This window comes from Ixodes scapularis, unplaced genomic scaffold (assembly GCF_016920785.2).
Source record: "Ixodes scapularis isolate PalLabHiFi unplaced genomic scaffold, ASM1692078v2 PGA_scaffold7__128_contigs__length_106722199, whole genome shotgun sequence".
In the NCBI taxonomy this organism is placed as follows: Eukaryota; Metazoa; Arthropoda; class Arachnida; order Ixodida; family Ixodidae; genus Ixodes; species Ixodes scapularis.
Genome location: NW_024609882.1, coordinates 18169005 through 18186533, shown reverse-complemented (window position 1 = coordinate 18186533; position 17529 = coordinate 18169005). Strand labels below are relative to the sequence as shown.

The 17529-nt window shown below is 43.2% G+C and overlaps 1 protein-coding gene across 1 annotated transcript; it reads right to left on the bottom strand.

The window, feature by feature from the left end:
- Positions 1–422: 422 nt before the first annotated feature.
- On the bottom strand, positions 423–11904 carry LOC8053444 (syntaxin-12). Its single transcript, XM_029990135.4, has 10 exons — positions 11602–11904; positions 11248–11359; positions 11058–11126; positions 10834–10903; positions 10551–10641; positions 10384–10458; positions 8377–8565; positions 5490–5604; positions 5304–5386; positions 423–1127 (listed from the first exon to the last, which is right to left on the bottom strand). The coding sequence occupies exons 2-10, from the start codon at positions 11342–11344 to the stop codon at positions 1035–1037; spliced, it is 882 nt and encodes a 293-aa protein (XP_029845995.2). The 5' UTR covers positions 11345–11359; positions 11602–11904; the 3' UTR covers positions 423–1034.
- Positions 11905–17529: the final 5625 nt, after the last annotated feature.

The window sequence follows — 17529 nt, the reverse complement described above, 5'->3', positions numbered from 1 at the left end:
GTTGTCTCTCAAACATAGAAAATGGCCCGTGACCACGGAGAAGAGAGTGAGCGTGATTGAAACTGGCCAGTTCTCGATCGGCGGTTTTCGGACGAAAGGAAAACAAATTTCGAGCCGCGAATTGTTTTCTGGGTAGTTAAGCTCTGATATGTCATGTAAAAATAAAAACCTTGGGGAGCATAAACACCCTGTCAGTGTCCCTTTAAGCATGCAAGCCGATATAATCCAGAAAGTACAACAGTAAAATAAGACAGAACCTGGTTGTCAGAAGATGCATCAAAAGATGAATACAGCAGAACCCTTTGCTCAAAATGCACCTTGCAGCACCGATAGGTGTGCTGGAAAGGTGCCAAAAAAATCTGCTCACGTCTACCAAATTGAGCCAAGTTGCTCGAAAGATACAGCCACAGGGAAAACAGATGAACATTCTTGGTCTGGTTTATTTATCATGGTCAAAAGCACAAATATACCACAGGCATAAATTAAACAACATGTGCCCCTTACAAAATATGTCTGACCATAAATCACATTAGTTCCTTCACAGAAGAGCTGGATAACCTTTGTATTTAGTGCTGCATCAACACATGCAAGAAGAGGACTAAAGAATGTGTGCATGTGTAACCTCTAATCCAGAGAGAGATTGTAAGAGCTTTGTGAGTCCACAAGTTGTTTGATCAACAGCAGTCAAACCTAACATGCAATAAAAATGTTGCCTCACGATTAACAGCTCATAGATCAGATAAAGTTTTTGACTTGGTTCAGAACTTTATCTGATCATCCTCCATACTTTGTTTCACCTTATGATCGATTGCAGATAACACCTTCAGGAAGGGCTCAGAGGTGTTTGAAGCGCACAGTCATGTGATGCATTGACAGCGCTGGACTGGCTGGCTGGAACGACTCTTAGCGTTCACTGTGGTCCATCGTAAGGTGAAAGGGAGTACAGCTCAGCATAATCGCAATGTCTCATTCGTCTTTGAACACTGCACCTTGTGGATGCTGCCTCGAGGGCAAACAACGCAGGCTTTGACAGACTACCTGGCAGAGAAGTAAATGACCAGAGCAAGGGCCGCAATGCCGATGACGGCCAGAGTGAGGAGGCAACAAGCCTTCTTGCGATATTTTTTCTGAAAAGGATAAAAAATTGTGCATTGAATAAAAATGCAAGCATACTTGTCAGTAAGAAATACAAGCTGCATGTGCATGATAAACACCATCAGGGAGACACCAAACACAATTTCAAATTCTTTCGTTTTCTTGCTGCAGTAGGCTGCACAACTTTGTTTGCAAGTTTCAAACGAACAGGGCCTGCAGAAGACAAATGATTGTGCACTAACTACTTCTCTTGGCTCTTATGTGCGCTGTCATTGGTATAACTTTGTTCACTGCTGAATGAATTTGTGGGTCAAGCTCTGTTTAAAGGCTAGCATACAACATTATCTTATGCAAGGTAGAACATCTTAGTAGTGTTTTCCTCTCCCAATGTGTACGAAAGAAAAAAGAGGGATTAACAAAAAAGTGACTGGGTCAATTATCTGCAGCAAGTGTCTCACAATTATCACACAATTACTCACAATTATCTGCAGCAAGTAACCTTCATATACCATTTCAATCACATTTTTTTCAGTAACATTTGATGTCAACACTGACAACATGCCTGCAACACTGAGCAGACCTGCAAGGAACAAAATAAAGAATGTCCTCTTTGCTCATTCAAAAATTCTAAAAACTGTTTTTCACAGAATCTCCAAATCCTCTTTAACCTTATACTCCTCATATCCCTTTCGCATCCTCTGCAATCTCACATGTCTTTCATTTGAGGCTGACTAACCAGTAGCAGTTGTACTACGTATTTCAGCCATAAAAACATATTTTTAATTGATTAATATGTGAAGTATGATGTCCTTCTATTGAAATACTCACTCAAAATAATAATTATGGTATTCAGAATTAATGAAGTGATCGATTTGTAAACTGTACTATCAGAGTCCCGATGTCAATGGCATTTACTTTTTGTCAACAAATGCCACTTGTCCGATTTCCTATCCAGCCATGCTTCGAAAAAATAGTAATCTCTGCAGTCAGATATGGACGTCACGAAACGAAAAAACACCACCCCCCCTAATGCCAATAAAAAGTGTTTGAGTACTCTCATATAGTGATGGATCGAATCTGCCGAACTTCAGATTCGGCAAACTTCGGCATGCCAAACTTTTTCAAAGGTGAAATGAAACTAGCCAGAAAAGTTAATGTATACACCATTTGTCTCATTTAAAAGCCATTTACAGGGCTTGTTTCTGTTGATGCTGAGAACATCTCTGCCAAGCTTTGTTCACTTGGGTGAAGTACAAAAAAAAATTGCAAATGCTCTAAGATGAAAGTGGGTGTGCCTGCGTAGGAAAACTATTGTTTTGAAATTACTTATAAATTGGTCGTTTTCATGTTATATTGCTTTAGGACAATTCAGAGCAGATAACTATGGAGCTATATTTCTATATTATGCCATCTTTCATGACAAAAATCCACATAAACACAAATACTGTTTTTTAGATTCCCATCCTTTGTTCAAAATTTTAGTTCTTGAGCATGAAAAATTATAAAAATAAAAGAAATACAAGCTCATAGTTATCTTCCCCTTAAAATTTCGCCCCCAAAGAACTCATCAAAAGGAATCCAAGTTATGTAATAACAAAACAATAGTTTTCTTAAAGTGAAATTTATGCCAAAAAGTGGAATGGAGAAAAATGCGTTCAAAGTGCTCCAACTTCTACATTTCTTTCAGCATCGGTAGATCGACATTTATGGCATTTTTCAAAATCAACCTTTTTTTGCAGAAATTGTTTTTTCTGGGTAGTGTCCCCCCTTAAAGGGGCCCTGCAATCATATTTAAGTGTCTACCTTTTTTGCAGTTTCCATGTCTCTTGGGGTTCGGGCAAGCCAGCGGGCACGCAGAGAGTAACTAAATATCAGTGAGTCATATTTTAACCGGACGACGCGGAAACCTCCTCCACCTACAAGGGCGACCTGCGTTGCCGAAAGTGCGTAATATGTGATGTCTTTGGTCCTGAGCTTACTACTGGTCAGAGCCGCTAAAAGCTTTTTTTTTAGTCGAGATACAAAATATAAAAGTTGCGAACCGTTCCAATTATGTATGAAAGTAGTTTTTGTTCAGTATTTTACATTAGAAAAGAAACAAATGCAGTTTATAAAGTATAGAAACAAGAAGAGACCCGTCGACAAACCCGCCACCGAGCGGCGGAAAAAACGGTGCATACTAGAAAGGCCTAGTGGGATGAGGCTCCAACAAACGGCGGGCGTAGAAAGGTCCCGGATGTACGCGGCGGCGCTGCATTCGTATACCGGCTCGAGGATCCGACTGGTTCCGAGCGTTCCAAAGGCTTTCGGAGCGGGCTTGCCGGGCGATTTGGCCATTTGGCGGTATGGCAGCACAAAGTGGCTCAGCGTTCTGAACTGATCTTTATTCTGTGTTTGCTGTCGTTTGTGGCCAATGAAGTGTTACGCTGAATTAGTTTTTAATCGCGCGGCAAATGCAATGTGAGCCGCCCTGGCCGCCCGCTTCATACAGCCTATCCAACACGTGCTTTAGTGGCGCCCTCTCGAGCCGTTGACACAAAGTGTGGCAGCCGTGAGCGCTCCATGAGCTCACTACTTCACGCCCACTCAAGCCAGGGCCTACGACGTCAAGAAGGAGGTTCTTTTTTGCTTGTTTTTGTAATTCTAATTTGCCTATAACTTTTAAAATAAAGCGAAATTCGAGAAAACAAAAGTTTCTTTGAGTTACTGTGTTCAGTGCGCTCAGGTTCGGTGCAAATTAAAAACCAGTCAAAAAGGTATTGCAGGGCCCCTTTAAGGAAAGTTTGGCAAAGATTAGGCACAATCTCGGCAAACATCTGCACACGCACGAGAACGCTATGCAGCCATGGATTGCAAATGGACGCTGTGCGGTCGTGCGGTTACCATTGTACCGTGTAGTACTACCAGCGGTTACAGAGAGGTGCAGAGTAGGCGACATGGTAACTGTGTTTGTCAGCGTTTGTCAGTGTGGTTCTCTTCAATATTTTCTGCCTCAAGAACAGAAGATCAACCAGAAATGGACGCCAAAATGACGCACTTCATTGAGCAAGTGACAAATGATGCGGTACATTCGGGATGACGTGATTTTCATTTGATATTTCCAGTGATGCAACGAGGTAATTGTGACACTGACTGACGAGTAACTTAAAACACTCCTCGCCATTATAGCAATCCTGTTTTTGGCTCACAAGTAGTTTGTGCCAAAACAAAATAATATTGCTTTTCAATCAGCGTTATTTCCCAGTTTTCATCTATCCGCATAAAACTAAACACAGAACTACCATGCTTGACGTTGCACATCCTACATTCTTGACTTTTCCCATCTTCCTAAACGTCTGGTGCGTCCTAACATCAGAAACCGGCATTTTAGAAGTTAAAAACGAGACGTTCCGAATATGGGACGCACACTTTTATGCAAAGCTGAGGTGACTCAAATCGAAAAAACATGCATATTTACAATAATATTGTTACCTCTTCTGGTGAAGGCTCAACAGCCGTTACCACTCATTTTCGCGCACGAAACGGTGACTTGCAGAGGAAGTATAAAAGAACACAGTGCTATCGCCTTTTTTTTCAACGATACACACTTACAGGCTTGCGCTGATGAGGCCTCAAAACCGAAACTCGCATATTGTGACTGCGCCGCTACAGTCTAAGCTCGTTACAACAGACATTTGGATATAACATACCAATTTGTGAAGTTCGGTTGGTTTTCCTCTATGTACCATTGACTGAACTTATATCTGCATACAACATACTCCTTTTACAACAGACCGAAATCTTGGTCAAAATCAAAGTCTGTTATAACGAGATTCGACTGTATTACCCAACCCTGTTGTCACACCCCTTCTGCAAAAAGTCCCTTAAAAATTACCAGAAACACACAAAAATGACACCGATACAATTATCTTGTAGAATAACACCCTTTTAGTAATAACTGTATCAATATACATTTTACGAAAAACCTAAAAACTTTTTTCACATAAAAAACAATATATCAACTTTGAGGTCTGGCAACACTGTATTTTCACCGAATCTTCGCCAAATCTTTAGAAAAGTTTGGCGAAGATTCGGCGCCAACTTTTTGATTCGGCAAAAGTTCGGCCCATCACTACTTTTGTATGTGCAGTCTGCAGACCACTGAAGTGTGTTCATCGTTTACTTATACTTCCATACTTCATCGTAACAAAGCAGGCAGTGAGAATCACCTGATACTGGGCAGCACTGCGAAGTTGGTCAACAGCTTGACTTGTGTTGATCTGAGTGCTCTCAATGTTGCCTTCAATGCTGTCTGGAATGTGACAAAAACAACCAAACATCAAGTACATTGTCTTCGAGGAAGCTGAACAGTCCCAAGAAAACCAGCAAGAAGATAAACAAAGGGTGCATCATACTGATGGTTTCTCCTTGTTCGTGGACCAAAGTAGCCAAGTCCTTGAATATCTGATTGCAGTCCAGCATGTCCGTTTCGATCTGTCGCATGCGGCGCTCTCGTTCGGCCAAGAGGGCCTGCGGTTTCAGAGAATGTGCAAAGTCCCGTTATAATTTGAAAACGTAAGCGTAGCGTGATAGAACATTAAATGTTTAAGAAAGCAAGAAGCCACTAGAAAAGCAACAACGCACAAACAGCTATTGCTAGCCTTACCAAAGTATCATGTTTCAGTGATTTCATTAGCTGGCAGTATGAATGTCATACCAACAGTAGAAGAAAGCAGAGTTGAAAGCATGCTCTCTTTTCTTCCAAAGTCTACTTAGTATCCTGCAGCACACCATAAAAATTTATTGGCAAATATTACCTTGACTTAATCCTACTAACACAGCACTGTAAAGTCCTGAGTTAAGGGTCATCCATGGTAAAGAAATAAATGACACTCAGGCACCGATATCAGAGGTGGCAGGCATGGCAAACTCATGTCTCGTGGTGGCATTTTCTGACTTTAAAAGTAGCAAGTTTCATCATTCCTGGAGCGTATGCAACGTCACCATGTTGTAAGAATGAAAAAGCGCACAACTTCAATCTTTCTTATTTTTTTCAGAACATCATAAGGAGAAATTTATTCAATTGATGCAGAAATGAATTAAGGTATGTCTAGCAAAGATCACAACCTCTATGTGAGCAGTCTGTACAGCAGTGACCATGTGCATTACATCTGTGTCAGCAGGTTCCATTTCTTTCCTTGCTGCTGCTGGCAACAACATGGCTCAAGCTGCCGCCCGATACACTGGTGCACGCAAGCAGGTGCATGTGCTCATTCATGTGCAAAACACCTGCTTCCATTTTACTGCTTTGTGAATTTCGTATTTCCTAATCTGAACTTAGGTATTCACAACGCTGCTCACGTTTACCCAGTCTTGTACACGTTACTAAAAAAAAGTAATCGATTACAATTACTCTTACTCTTGGCTAAAAAGTATTCTATTAGATTACTTGATTAGTAGAAATAAATGAACTGCGTAAAGGACGAGGACAGAGGTAGAAACGAGTACGACACAAGGAGTGCAGTTTCTACCTCTGTCCTCGTTCTTTACGCAGTTCATTTATTTCTACAAATCATGAACCAACTAGCCTGCCAAAAGGTGTTACTTGATTACTCGACGGCAAAAGTAATTGGACACTACTTAAAGAAGTAATGGTTACTTCTCCGATTACTTTATTGTGTGAAGACTTACATCTTTAGCGCTCATAACAATGAACTACTTCCAACCTATATTTCACATTTGCACAAGTATGTAAGAAGAAAAACTGGCTCCCTCTTCGTGGTCGTTGCACCTTCACAATGCGGACACAAGCATAGAATTTGTTTGAAGACGTTTAATGATTTGGGCGTTCGCCAGTGTGTGTGTGTGGGGGGGGGGGGGGGGGGGGGGGAGGAGCGGAGGGGGTTCTAGATCTTGTTAACCTTGAGCAAGGGTTTTCGCTCAAGGTTTGCGTCGCTCATTTTATTATTCACATGTGGATGAGCTTGCACGTTATACAAAAGAGCAGCAGCTCCAGGATTGGATACGGATCATGTGTAGTATCCATTAGCGGAAGAGATCGCCCCGACCACTTCTCAACTCGAAACATTGCTTGTCGCAAAGACCACGTAGGGGAAATGGGGAAATATTTCAATTGCCTTTGTTATATTTTGCATCCGCTTTAGGCATTCTTCGGTTCTGGTTCTCCTACGGGCTGTGAGTAGGTACCCTAAGCAGGATTTTTTTATTTTTTTTTATTTCTGTGTGTGTGTGCGTGAGGGGGCTAGTTTGAACGGACTCACAAAGCTACATTCTGCTTCCTCAAACTTCACCCTGAATGGCCGTTTTCGCGCACTGTGGCTTTCCCTGGGCTCCCCACTCCCAGTCCCAGCTCGAAAAAAAAAAAAAAGAAGAAAACGGACATTCCACAGAAACTGTACATAGAAAGAGATTGACCTCGTTTCCTACAGCTCCGCAAATTTTTTTCTTTTTTCCGTTCAAAAAAAAAAGCAAATTTTATTTTTGTCATTTCATAAAAAAAAGGTGTGTGCCGGGGGGGGGGGGGGGGGGGGGGAGGGCGGGGGGGGGGGGGGGGTGTCTCGTGGACGAATTGTAACGGTTACAAGTAATTTTATTACTTCAAAAAGTAATCAGATTACTCTTCTGATTACTGCTGAATAAAAGTAATAAACTCATTGCAAAATAACTCCAAAAAGTAATCGATTACAAGTAATTCGATTACTTGTAATGCGTAGGGTACAAGTCTGCGTTTACCTAGGGCCCGATAGTATATGGTATGCTCATTGTCTCCGAGCAGACTACTCTGTTTAGGTCCAAATGCAACCACAATCGGCAATATTTGGCTTCCATGCGCCCAGTAGAGCAGTCGCAGGACTTTTATGTTTAAAAATGTGATCTCGATATGCATAAACACAGTAGCTGTTATAACAAACTGCATTCTTTCAAAAAGAACAGTTCACTAAAAGTTAGGGGAGCTTAAAAAAGCTTTCAGCCTTTCCACTCTGGTGAAGAAGGAAGAGCAGCGGAGCTGTTCTATGTGCTGCCATCTACGAGCGACGGCGGCAACCAGACAACCGGCTTGCCGGCTGTCTGGTTGTCGTTCATAGATGGCGGTAGCTGTCCAGAGAGTTCTGTTAAGATTTTATTTGACCACGGACACGAAACTGGGGAAACTAGCCCTCAACAGCTTCGCTGTAAAAGAAATGTTGTAGAAAATTATCCTTCTGGATAGCGTACTAGATGCATTATGTCGGTAGCAAGCAGAACACCAAAAGAAAATCCACGCTAAGAAAGTGTACATACATTCTCATAGTCCAGATCTGCAACTAGATGCTGCTGCTGCTGGACAGGGCTCTGGGGACTCTCAAGGCCCGGGATTAGTGCAGCCTCCTCTTCTTCTCTCTGGGCCTCAAGCCCACCCCAGCCGCTGGTCCTTGTGCGAGGTGCCGCGGCCGGTTTACACATGCTGTACCTCTGCCGTGTCGCTACCTCCTGGAAACAGGTTGACGTGTGAAACACGAAAGGACGGTTACGAAGGAACAAGCACTGTAAATCGGATTATCAAGTTTAAGTTAATTCCTTAAATAGTAAAGGGCAAGCCCCCAGTGCCATTTTGTGTGGAACAGTAGTGAACATTATAAGCTTCTTTGCTGCGACTGTGGGCTCCACAACCCTCGTTATCTCTCGATTTGTGGAAGAGTTAGTTAAGAGGCTGGAACCTAAGCTGTGAATTCCTCCCCTAGTTTGGACCAGGATGTCCTTAATGACCGGCGGGTGCTTCAAATAAGCACGATGGGCCAATCCCTTTCATAAGTCTTACAGCCCTACATATTACTGTCTTTTGTCTGGAACATAAAGGCCGGTACAAAGACAGAGGTAATTTAAGAGCTTTCCTTCACTTCTTCCTTTTTCTCCTCTTTGCATGGAGCCTTCCGCCACGCAAGACACATTGCTCCATTCAGCTTGGTGCCGCTTAATTGAGTTTTTACTTACAGACTGGAGAGTATCGAGGCTAGTTCGCACATTGGCATTTCGAGTGTGATAGACTGCATTACAACCGCTTGTGGCCACTTACAAGAGAACAACAAATTGGTGGCACCCGTCGGGCTGCCCTCTCTTCCAATATGTGTCCATTTTACATATGATTATTTCATTGTGCACCTGAAACATTACTGGGATTTTTAATGTTACTAGCGGGGTTCCATGTTTTTAGATGAATCCGAAAAAATCAGAGGAACACTCGCCGGTAAAGTTTCTGTTAACTCGGATTTATCCGAAAAACTCACAATTTTGAGTTCCCGATGGCAAACTAAAAGGCAGAAAGACGGTGTTTTACAAATTTCGTTAAGAGTACTGGGTCAGTGGTCACGAGGAGAGGCCACTTTAATTTTATTTGAAATCTTGAAATCGTCAAGGTTCATTCAGGGCAATGGCTCACGACAAAAGCCATTGTTTAGGTTTCTAATGTGGACCATACTATTTGTGTGCTTCTTAGAGCAAGGACAGGTAGTGTTTTTATAACATTGATAGCTATGAACCTGTATATTTCAATGAAGGGGCAGAGCGGCTAGAGCTTCCGTGCTTCCCAGCGGCTGCGTCCAAGATTTAGTTATTCATAAGTATTGAATGTTGTTGAGGAAAACACTTCTTTGCAATATTTGTCGTGAGATGGTTAGTATTGCCAATGGCAAGGGATGCAATGTCAAATACAGCTGCAGAAAGATTATTCGATCTAATGAATTTAGGGTATGTTTGTGTCCAGGCTTGTTTTATTTTTTTTCTGAAAATTAAAAAAAATTGGGAACACAGGTAAATTAAGTTAATTATTATAAATCTAACAAATTTAAACTTCAATAAACCATGATTTTTCGGAGGAAGACGAACTCAGAATTTTACGAAAAATGAACTCCGCAAACACGGAATCCTTGTCATAGGTGACCATGCATCTGTCATAGATGTGCCCAGACCTGATCTCGCAAATATTGTACAACCTTGAGACTATTGATACAGAGATAGAAAGTGTTCCAAGGCTACGTGGTAGATAGTATTCTCTTGTCGTAAACAGTCACAAGCAGATGCACCGCTGTCGGCCATACTCAAATGCACATGTTTGAAGCAGCCAGCCTTTAGAGGTACAGTTAGAAACAGTACTTTGGAAGAAAGATAATAATAAAATCTTATTTATGCCACCCAATATTCAATGCCTCCCCTCAACACAAATGTTTTAAAGAGTCAACCTCGCAGGAATGAAACTGAACAAAGACAGCAAAAAGACAACAGTGGAGTAAGTAGAAAGAGAAGGCAACCAACTTTCTGCAAGTTGCTGTAACGCTTCACCACCTCTTGAAACTCATTGCGGAGCCGGTCTGACTGAAGCCTCAGTTGCTGTTCAAGGAAAGAGGAGCAGAGTGAGCTTCGATTACAAAACGGGATATGTTGTGCCCTGCTGATTAACACTTTCTCAGTTACTTACTCACCTTATCTGCAGGTCCAATTAAGCCAGCCAGATCATGCAACGAGGCTGAGGTCATCTTGATGGTAGCATTTGCATTCTGCTGGGTCAAATGACTGCAAAAGACAGTTTTTGCACCAACGCAGCTATCTCTGTCTCTCTCTCTCTCTCTCTGATCTTTTCAATGCAGCAAGAAGGAGTTTGCCACATCAAAATGCAAGTGGCAAGGCAATCTAAAGGTGAATACTGCAGTTGTATTCTTAAGTCAAATTTGCTCAACACAAATTGCTTGTTCTAAAATCACTCACATCTTGTCTCTGAAGGCTTCTGTGTCTGCCTGAGTGCCAAGCTGCTTTGTTGCCCGTTCAAGAGTTGATGCTGTGGACAGCGAGGTTTTCAGGACATACAAGACAGCCAGGTATCGCAAATGACACAACACATGCATTCAACATCACTTCAGTTTACCGGTCACTGCTCATAGTTACGGCACCGAATGACATGTCCTCGTAAGAAGAGACTAAAGCGCACTCACTTGCAGTATTAATGGAGAAGATATTCGAACTGATGTTGTCAGAAAGCTGGTGGAAGCGCTGTACAGGATCTGAAATCATCAAAACGACAGACATGTCCTACATCAGTACTAACTTCGGGTCTTGGCATAACTGGCTGATCGCTCTGTCTGTTAGAAACCACGAAAAAAAAAAATTACGTTCACGACTTACTTGACATTCTGGAAGGACTTGCAGCTGACCCAAAGCCCTGCGTAGTGCTTCCGTAGTTTTGGGCGTTCCTGCCTCCGGGACTGTTCCACAGCGACATTGCGACCTAGAATTCCCACGAGAAAACGGTGAAAATATTTTCATCCTCCGAACAGGCGGTTTTCAGTCGCATTTCGTTGCATGGACACAGCAAAGGAATGAAGCGAGAACCATCAACGAAAGTGACGCAGCTGGCGCCACAGAAAAAAAGTAAACAAACCTGAGCACAGGACCTGAAACTCCTACCGACAATCGCTGCACTGCGTTTAAATATGCACTCCACAGTTAGGAATTACCAAGAGGAAACAGTACAGTTACCTTGCGCGGTAGTATCACTACCGTTCCGCCAGTGTCCAAATCACGAATTCGATAACGAAGACTTATCGCGAGCAGTTCATCCCACCGCCTCTATCGTATCACTTGCTGTCGGAGATTTCAAGCGCTGATAATTAGCTTTCGAATCGTACAACTGGCATCAGCTGCGTTCCATAAAGCGGGCATTGATTAGTAAACGAAGCAACCGCTACACCAATACCGCATTGTACACAACGCCCCAATCATCCCTTGGTAAATTCGGAGCAACAGCACAGAAGGAACAGAAATGGCTTTGGATAGCTTTGGCTAAGCGTCACTGGATCGGTCGACCGGCTTCGGTATGGCTACTTGACTTGTGACGCTTCTAACGTGTTTTGATCCTTACTGGCTAGATGGCGGCACTGGCGCATATCCCGCATATTACAAACTGGCTGACATAGTTTTGCGGGAAATTTGAGCCTCCCTTCAACAATATGTGAATGCCTCAAGAATTATCAGGATTGCAAACATAAAAGGAGCCTCTAAACAGGGAACAAGCGACAAATATCTTTAAAACATTACCGTGTTTGTGCGAGAGCAAACTGCAAAACTCGAAACTAAATGTTGTTTAAACGTGTTCTTTTTTTTATTTTTTATTTTTTTTTTAAATACAGTCGGCATGTTTAGCCGAGTACAGTATAAAAATGCCCCGAATTATTACCATCGGATTATGGACGTTTTTTTTATTTGAGTCATCACACTCTTCATCTCTTAACATGGAGCATCTGTCTTTCCGTCATCTCTCGTATTCTTTCATATCCGACAAAAATCCCAGATTTTTGTTGTAGTTAGAATGGATGTTAAAACAAAGACAAACGCATAAAAGGCACAGCGGCATTGCTACTATTTCTACATTGGCCTGTCCCATATTCAAGTTTATCTTTCAATTACAAGCTGACTCTATGCAAGAAAATCAGCCAAAGCCATCTAAAGTTCACACGTCATTCAGAAGCAATCCTTACAAAATCACGCAGTAGTTTTCCTTCCCTAAACGCGCAGGGATCCTTTCCCCATGCTTTTAGGGTTTCTTGCAAATAGTTTACATTAATAGAATGTTATCATAATCAAATCCCATTCAAGCCGCAAATAAAATATGACCTCGCATAAGAACAAACAAAACTCCCCCTTTTTTTTTTTTTCCGATTGGTGGTTTTTTAACCGTGTGGACGTCGTCTGTTTGCCAATCGAGATCTCCGCTTCCTCGCCAATACGCTGCCCTGCCCGCGGAAAGCTACGAGCTAAAATAAACGAGATAAAACATGACACGGGACAAGAAAGAAATACAACAATAAGGCAGACGCGCTCGTGGCGGAGACGGGCCTTTTGTTGAGGGCGCGGGGTGGGCTGTCAGCCCAGCTGACGGCGCTGACAGGGAGCCCAGCCGAGCCGGCCGTCGTACAGAGAAGAAGATGCGGCGGGCTCTTCTTCGCCGCGGTTTTCGTACAAAACAAGCGCGAGCCACCTGTAAATTTGCACTCTCCAGGGTGAAGGCTGGGTCAGGACCGAGGATGGGACGACGTCGTAAAAACGCGTTTTACGGCGGTGTCCCACTTTGACTGCCCCCTCCTTGCGAACGCACCTTTTCTTTTTTTCTTTCTCTTCTTTCTCTCATTTACGACGTGGGGCCTGCAGGGCTTGGTGTGTGAGTGCGCGACCACAGTCCGCTTCATTACTTTGCGATGGACCGCAGCGGAAGCTACGAGCCATTCCAGCCAATCGAGCACGCTGGGAACGTAGATCACGTGACTATAGAATATGCCCCCACCTGGTGTGGGCAAAACGGGTTTGTTTGGAAACACTGTGCTGCTGCACGTATATGCATGCTCAGAACATATATGTCTGCCGACAATTTTTGTACGGCCCCAGGCAGTGTTTGCTAGACACAGTCTTTTGTATGGCGTAGTATAGTATTTATTAGCTGTGTGCGCGCGACTTTACAGAAATACGAGCATGGTGCCGCCGTGCGGTCGTATGTATCACTATACTGTGTGGTGCACGTCAGAGACCCTGCAGGCTAGCAGTTGTACTGGCTAAATTTCTCATCCGCAGCTGAAACACCAGACGCCCACTGAGGCTAACTTATTTCCGACTGTCCAGAGGCAGTTTACCCGACGAGCTGATGACGGGACCGATCGGACGACGTCAAAAGTGTACTACGCATGGGGTTCGTCGTGGATCTTGCGCGTGTTCTATCGTCGCTGAACCATAATTTGTACATTTGATGTTGTGCTTGTGTTGTGTTTCTTCTTTTTATCTTCTCGTGTGCGCCAATGTGAAGACCCGCGTGGTTGTTTTGGGGCACATAAAATCAACATTATTATTATTATTATTATTATTATTATTATTATTATTATTATTGTTATTATTAACAGATAAGGCCTAGTGACTTGCGCGTGTGTGTCTTCCTTTGCTTACCGTGCATTCTCGAGGTTACATGTTATGTCTAATCTTCACCAGCTCGTTTGCGCTCTGGCTTTCTGTTCGTGTAACTACGCGTCACTGCGTCCAAATCGAAGGTCACGTGACACAAAAAACGGCATCGGATTGGCTTCGACGGCTCGCATAGCGTCTTTCGAGTTCCATTGTTAGGTGAAGCGGAGTGTGTGCGATGCGAGATGGCGTCGTCTGAGCAAACGATCGCACCGTTCTCTCGGCTCGCTTCGTCCCCCTGCTTCGGCAAGGTGCGGATATTTTGCTCACGCCAAGACCTGTCGGTTGGATGCGTTCGTACGTCCAGCGATGACAGGTTGTGTGGTCGTCGTTCAACCTGTACCGGCTTCGGCGGTTCTCGGGAGGGACAAAATTATACTCGAATAAATAAATGGGCGCGTTCGAAGGTGGAACGGATAGTGCAGCGGTAGTCATTGCATGTGTGCCACACGGGTAAGATGGCTTAAGTTCGTCTCTCCTAAAAGGCATCTTAAAGAGGATATTCGTGTAAATGATTTTCGAGGAGATGAGTTAGGCCCTCATATCAATGTCCTTGAAAGATTTTTAAAAGAAATTACTCCGAGCAAAAAATTATATTTTTATCGCATCTTCAATGCGGACGTTGGCGACGTAGACTACACTAAGAAAATCGCTTCGTCACACACGGATGCACCAAAAGTATTTCCATTTCACTTCGAGCTATCACACTGTCAACGCAAAAAAAAAAAAGTATTAAAAAAAAACTATCATTTTTATACGTAGCATGTTCCAACAACTTGCACGTATGCGGCTTGTGCAGGTGAGTTATACGGCCCGGGGGGGGGGGGGACATAGTATATGGGGCTAATTATAACGATCAGTCGGCTGATTAATTAAAACTCGATAATTAACTTTTTAATTAGTGGACGTAGACACATGGTTTCAATTAGAAACTTACAGAGCGTCATCGAAAACCCCTAAATACGCTCTTTTTAGAACGACTTGAAGCTCGTGGGAAACTCGAGGGCGCACCAAAGTTACCACTCATGCAGCAGGCGCAGAGCTAGCAGTGGCGGAACGCGGTAGTGGTTTTTGATGACGCTCAGTGAGTTTCTACTTCATATTTCATATGAAGTATAAAACACCGTTTTTACTTCATATTTCAAGTGATTCTGTTTTTTTTTTTTTTTTTTTGCTTGGATAGCAATGTGGGCGGATGTGACCGTACGCCCACTCAGGGAGGACAGCGGCTGAAGGGGGTGGTTATCATTTGAACCCGTTCGGATTTCTTTCCACCTTCTCGTTTTCACCTTCTCATTTCAGCCCAGTGCAAAACAACTTTCGCTTTCCTCCCTTTCTCACTTAAACCGTTCTCAAAACAAACTTTCGGGTTTTGACCATTCTGAAAACGACTTTTCTCATTTTAACCCTTCTCCTTTCAAACATTCTGGTGTTGACCATTCTCAAAAAGACTTTTCTACGCACTTTAAACTTTCTCCCCCCCCCCCCCCCCCCCCCCCTTTTTAAACCTTATTAAAACATACTTTCTTGTTTTGACCATTCTCATAACTACTTTTTAAAATTTTAACCGTGTGTATAATCAGGTCAGGGAAAAGCAATAATTTACAGCATACACTCACGGGAAACCGAAATAAAGGAACCGATGACATTATGAACTCCGGGCACCCGAAGCTTTATTACGCCTTGAAATGCTTCTTGGAGAATGACTAGTGCTCGCCAATCAGTGTTGGGAAGTTATTTAAGTACATTGCACTTAAAGATAACACTTCAAGTAGGTTTAGGAAAGTTGTACTTTACTTGAAGTACATGCATTCTCTGAGTATGTACTTGTACTTTACTTAAATATATTTTTTTTCTGGTACTTTCCGAGAAAAGTGCAATTCCCGATTTCAAAGTACATACCACAAATTTGATTTTGCTAAATTTGTACCACGAAATGATGCTTTGTCAACTCTGAAAAAATACTGGGAGGGATACTCTCACCAGAAACGTAAGCAGACGACGCATCGCTCCGTTTGGTTTGGGGGCGGCTTTCCTGTAGCTTTTTGAATTTTCGTTACTTCTCGGTCGGTCAGCGCAAGCGAGGAGGCTTAAAATCTTAGGAGAGCAATATTAATCATAATGTAGCACCTGAGACTGTGGTGCGGAGAGAGAGAGAAGGGTTTATTAAGGAAGGACAGAGAGGTTAACCTGAACGTAAGTTCTGGTTGGCTACTCTGTACTGGGGAGAAGGGGGAGGGGGAAGAAAAGGCATGACGATGAGGAAGAAAGATGAGGTGAAGTTGTCAATGAGGGTGAGCTATGGTACAAATGTTCAAGATCTCACAGGCATTTTTAAGCACCCTACAAAGTGTCTGATAATTCCGTGTTCGTGAGGAACATTACCAAGGCCTTCGTGGCCTTCATGAATTGGTCAGTTGTGTCCCAGGCACCAAGCACTTTTGATGAGCAGAAAGGCCGCGAGTCCAACGCCATTAATTTCTGTTCCAGCACTTGTCGATCCTCTTCGAATTTATCACATTCACACAGGATGTGTTGAATTGTCCCTTCAACTTCGCAGCTTGGACAGTTCGAGGAATCTCTCCTTTGAATCCGATAAAGGAACTGCGGTGTATATGCCACACCAAGCCTTAGTCGGTGCAGGACCGCCTCTAGCTGTCTTGAAAGTTCAGATGGAACGCGGAATGCAAGTTGGGGATCAAGGGAGTATAGCCTGGGATGGTGGTAATGTGGATTCATCCAGTAGTTTTGTGAAATTGCTTTTGCCACGTCTTGAACTAGAATTTTCGTGTCACACCTGGAGTAGGGTATGCAAATTTTCTTGCCGTTACTGGTTGATTTTGCTGCACTATCTGCTGCCTCATTGCCGGCGACACCACAATGACCTGGTATCCACTGAAGAGTTATGTGATGACCCTGCTGGAGGGCCCGGTGGCAGGTGCAGAAGATTTGGTATGCCAGAAAGTCGTACGCATTATTTTTCATAGAAGACTGGATTATTTGTAGCGCTGGTCTTGAGTCACTGAAGATGGTCCAGTTCTGGGGTGCTTGACACAGGATGTACCTTACTGCTTCTCGTATGGCCGCTAACCCAGATGCCGTTGATGTCGTTTTGTGTCCTATTTCAAAACTGGAAGAATTACTGTGGGCGGGTATTACAATCCCAGCTCCAGCTCGTTCTTCAGAAGAGGATCCGTCGGTGTATACATGTGTCGTCGAGCCGTATGTTTCATTAATGACCCTTAATGCCAGTTGTTTCAGTACAGGCAGTGGAGTTGATGACTTCTTATGAATGCCTTTGATGTACGGCACTACTTCTGGAGTCAAGAATGTCCATGGCGGTATGCTCTTAATAGATGGTCGATTGAAATTATTTAGAGTAGTATTGTGCTTTCTTATCGTTCTGGAGAAGCTGGACTTTGGTCTGTTTGTAGGTAACGTTGCTAAGTGGTGGCGAGAATG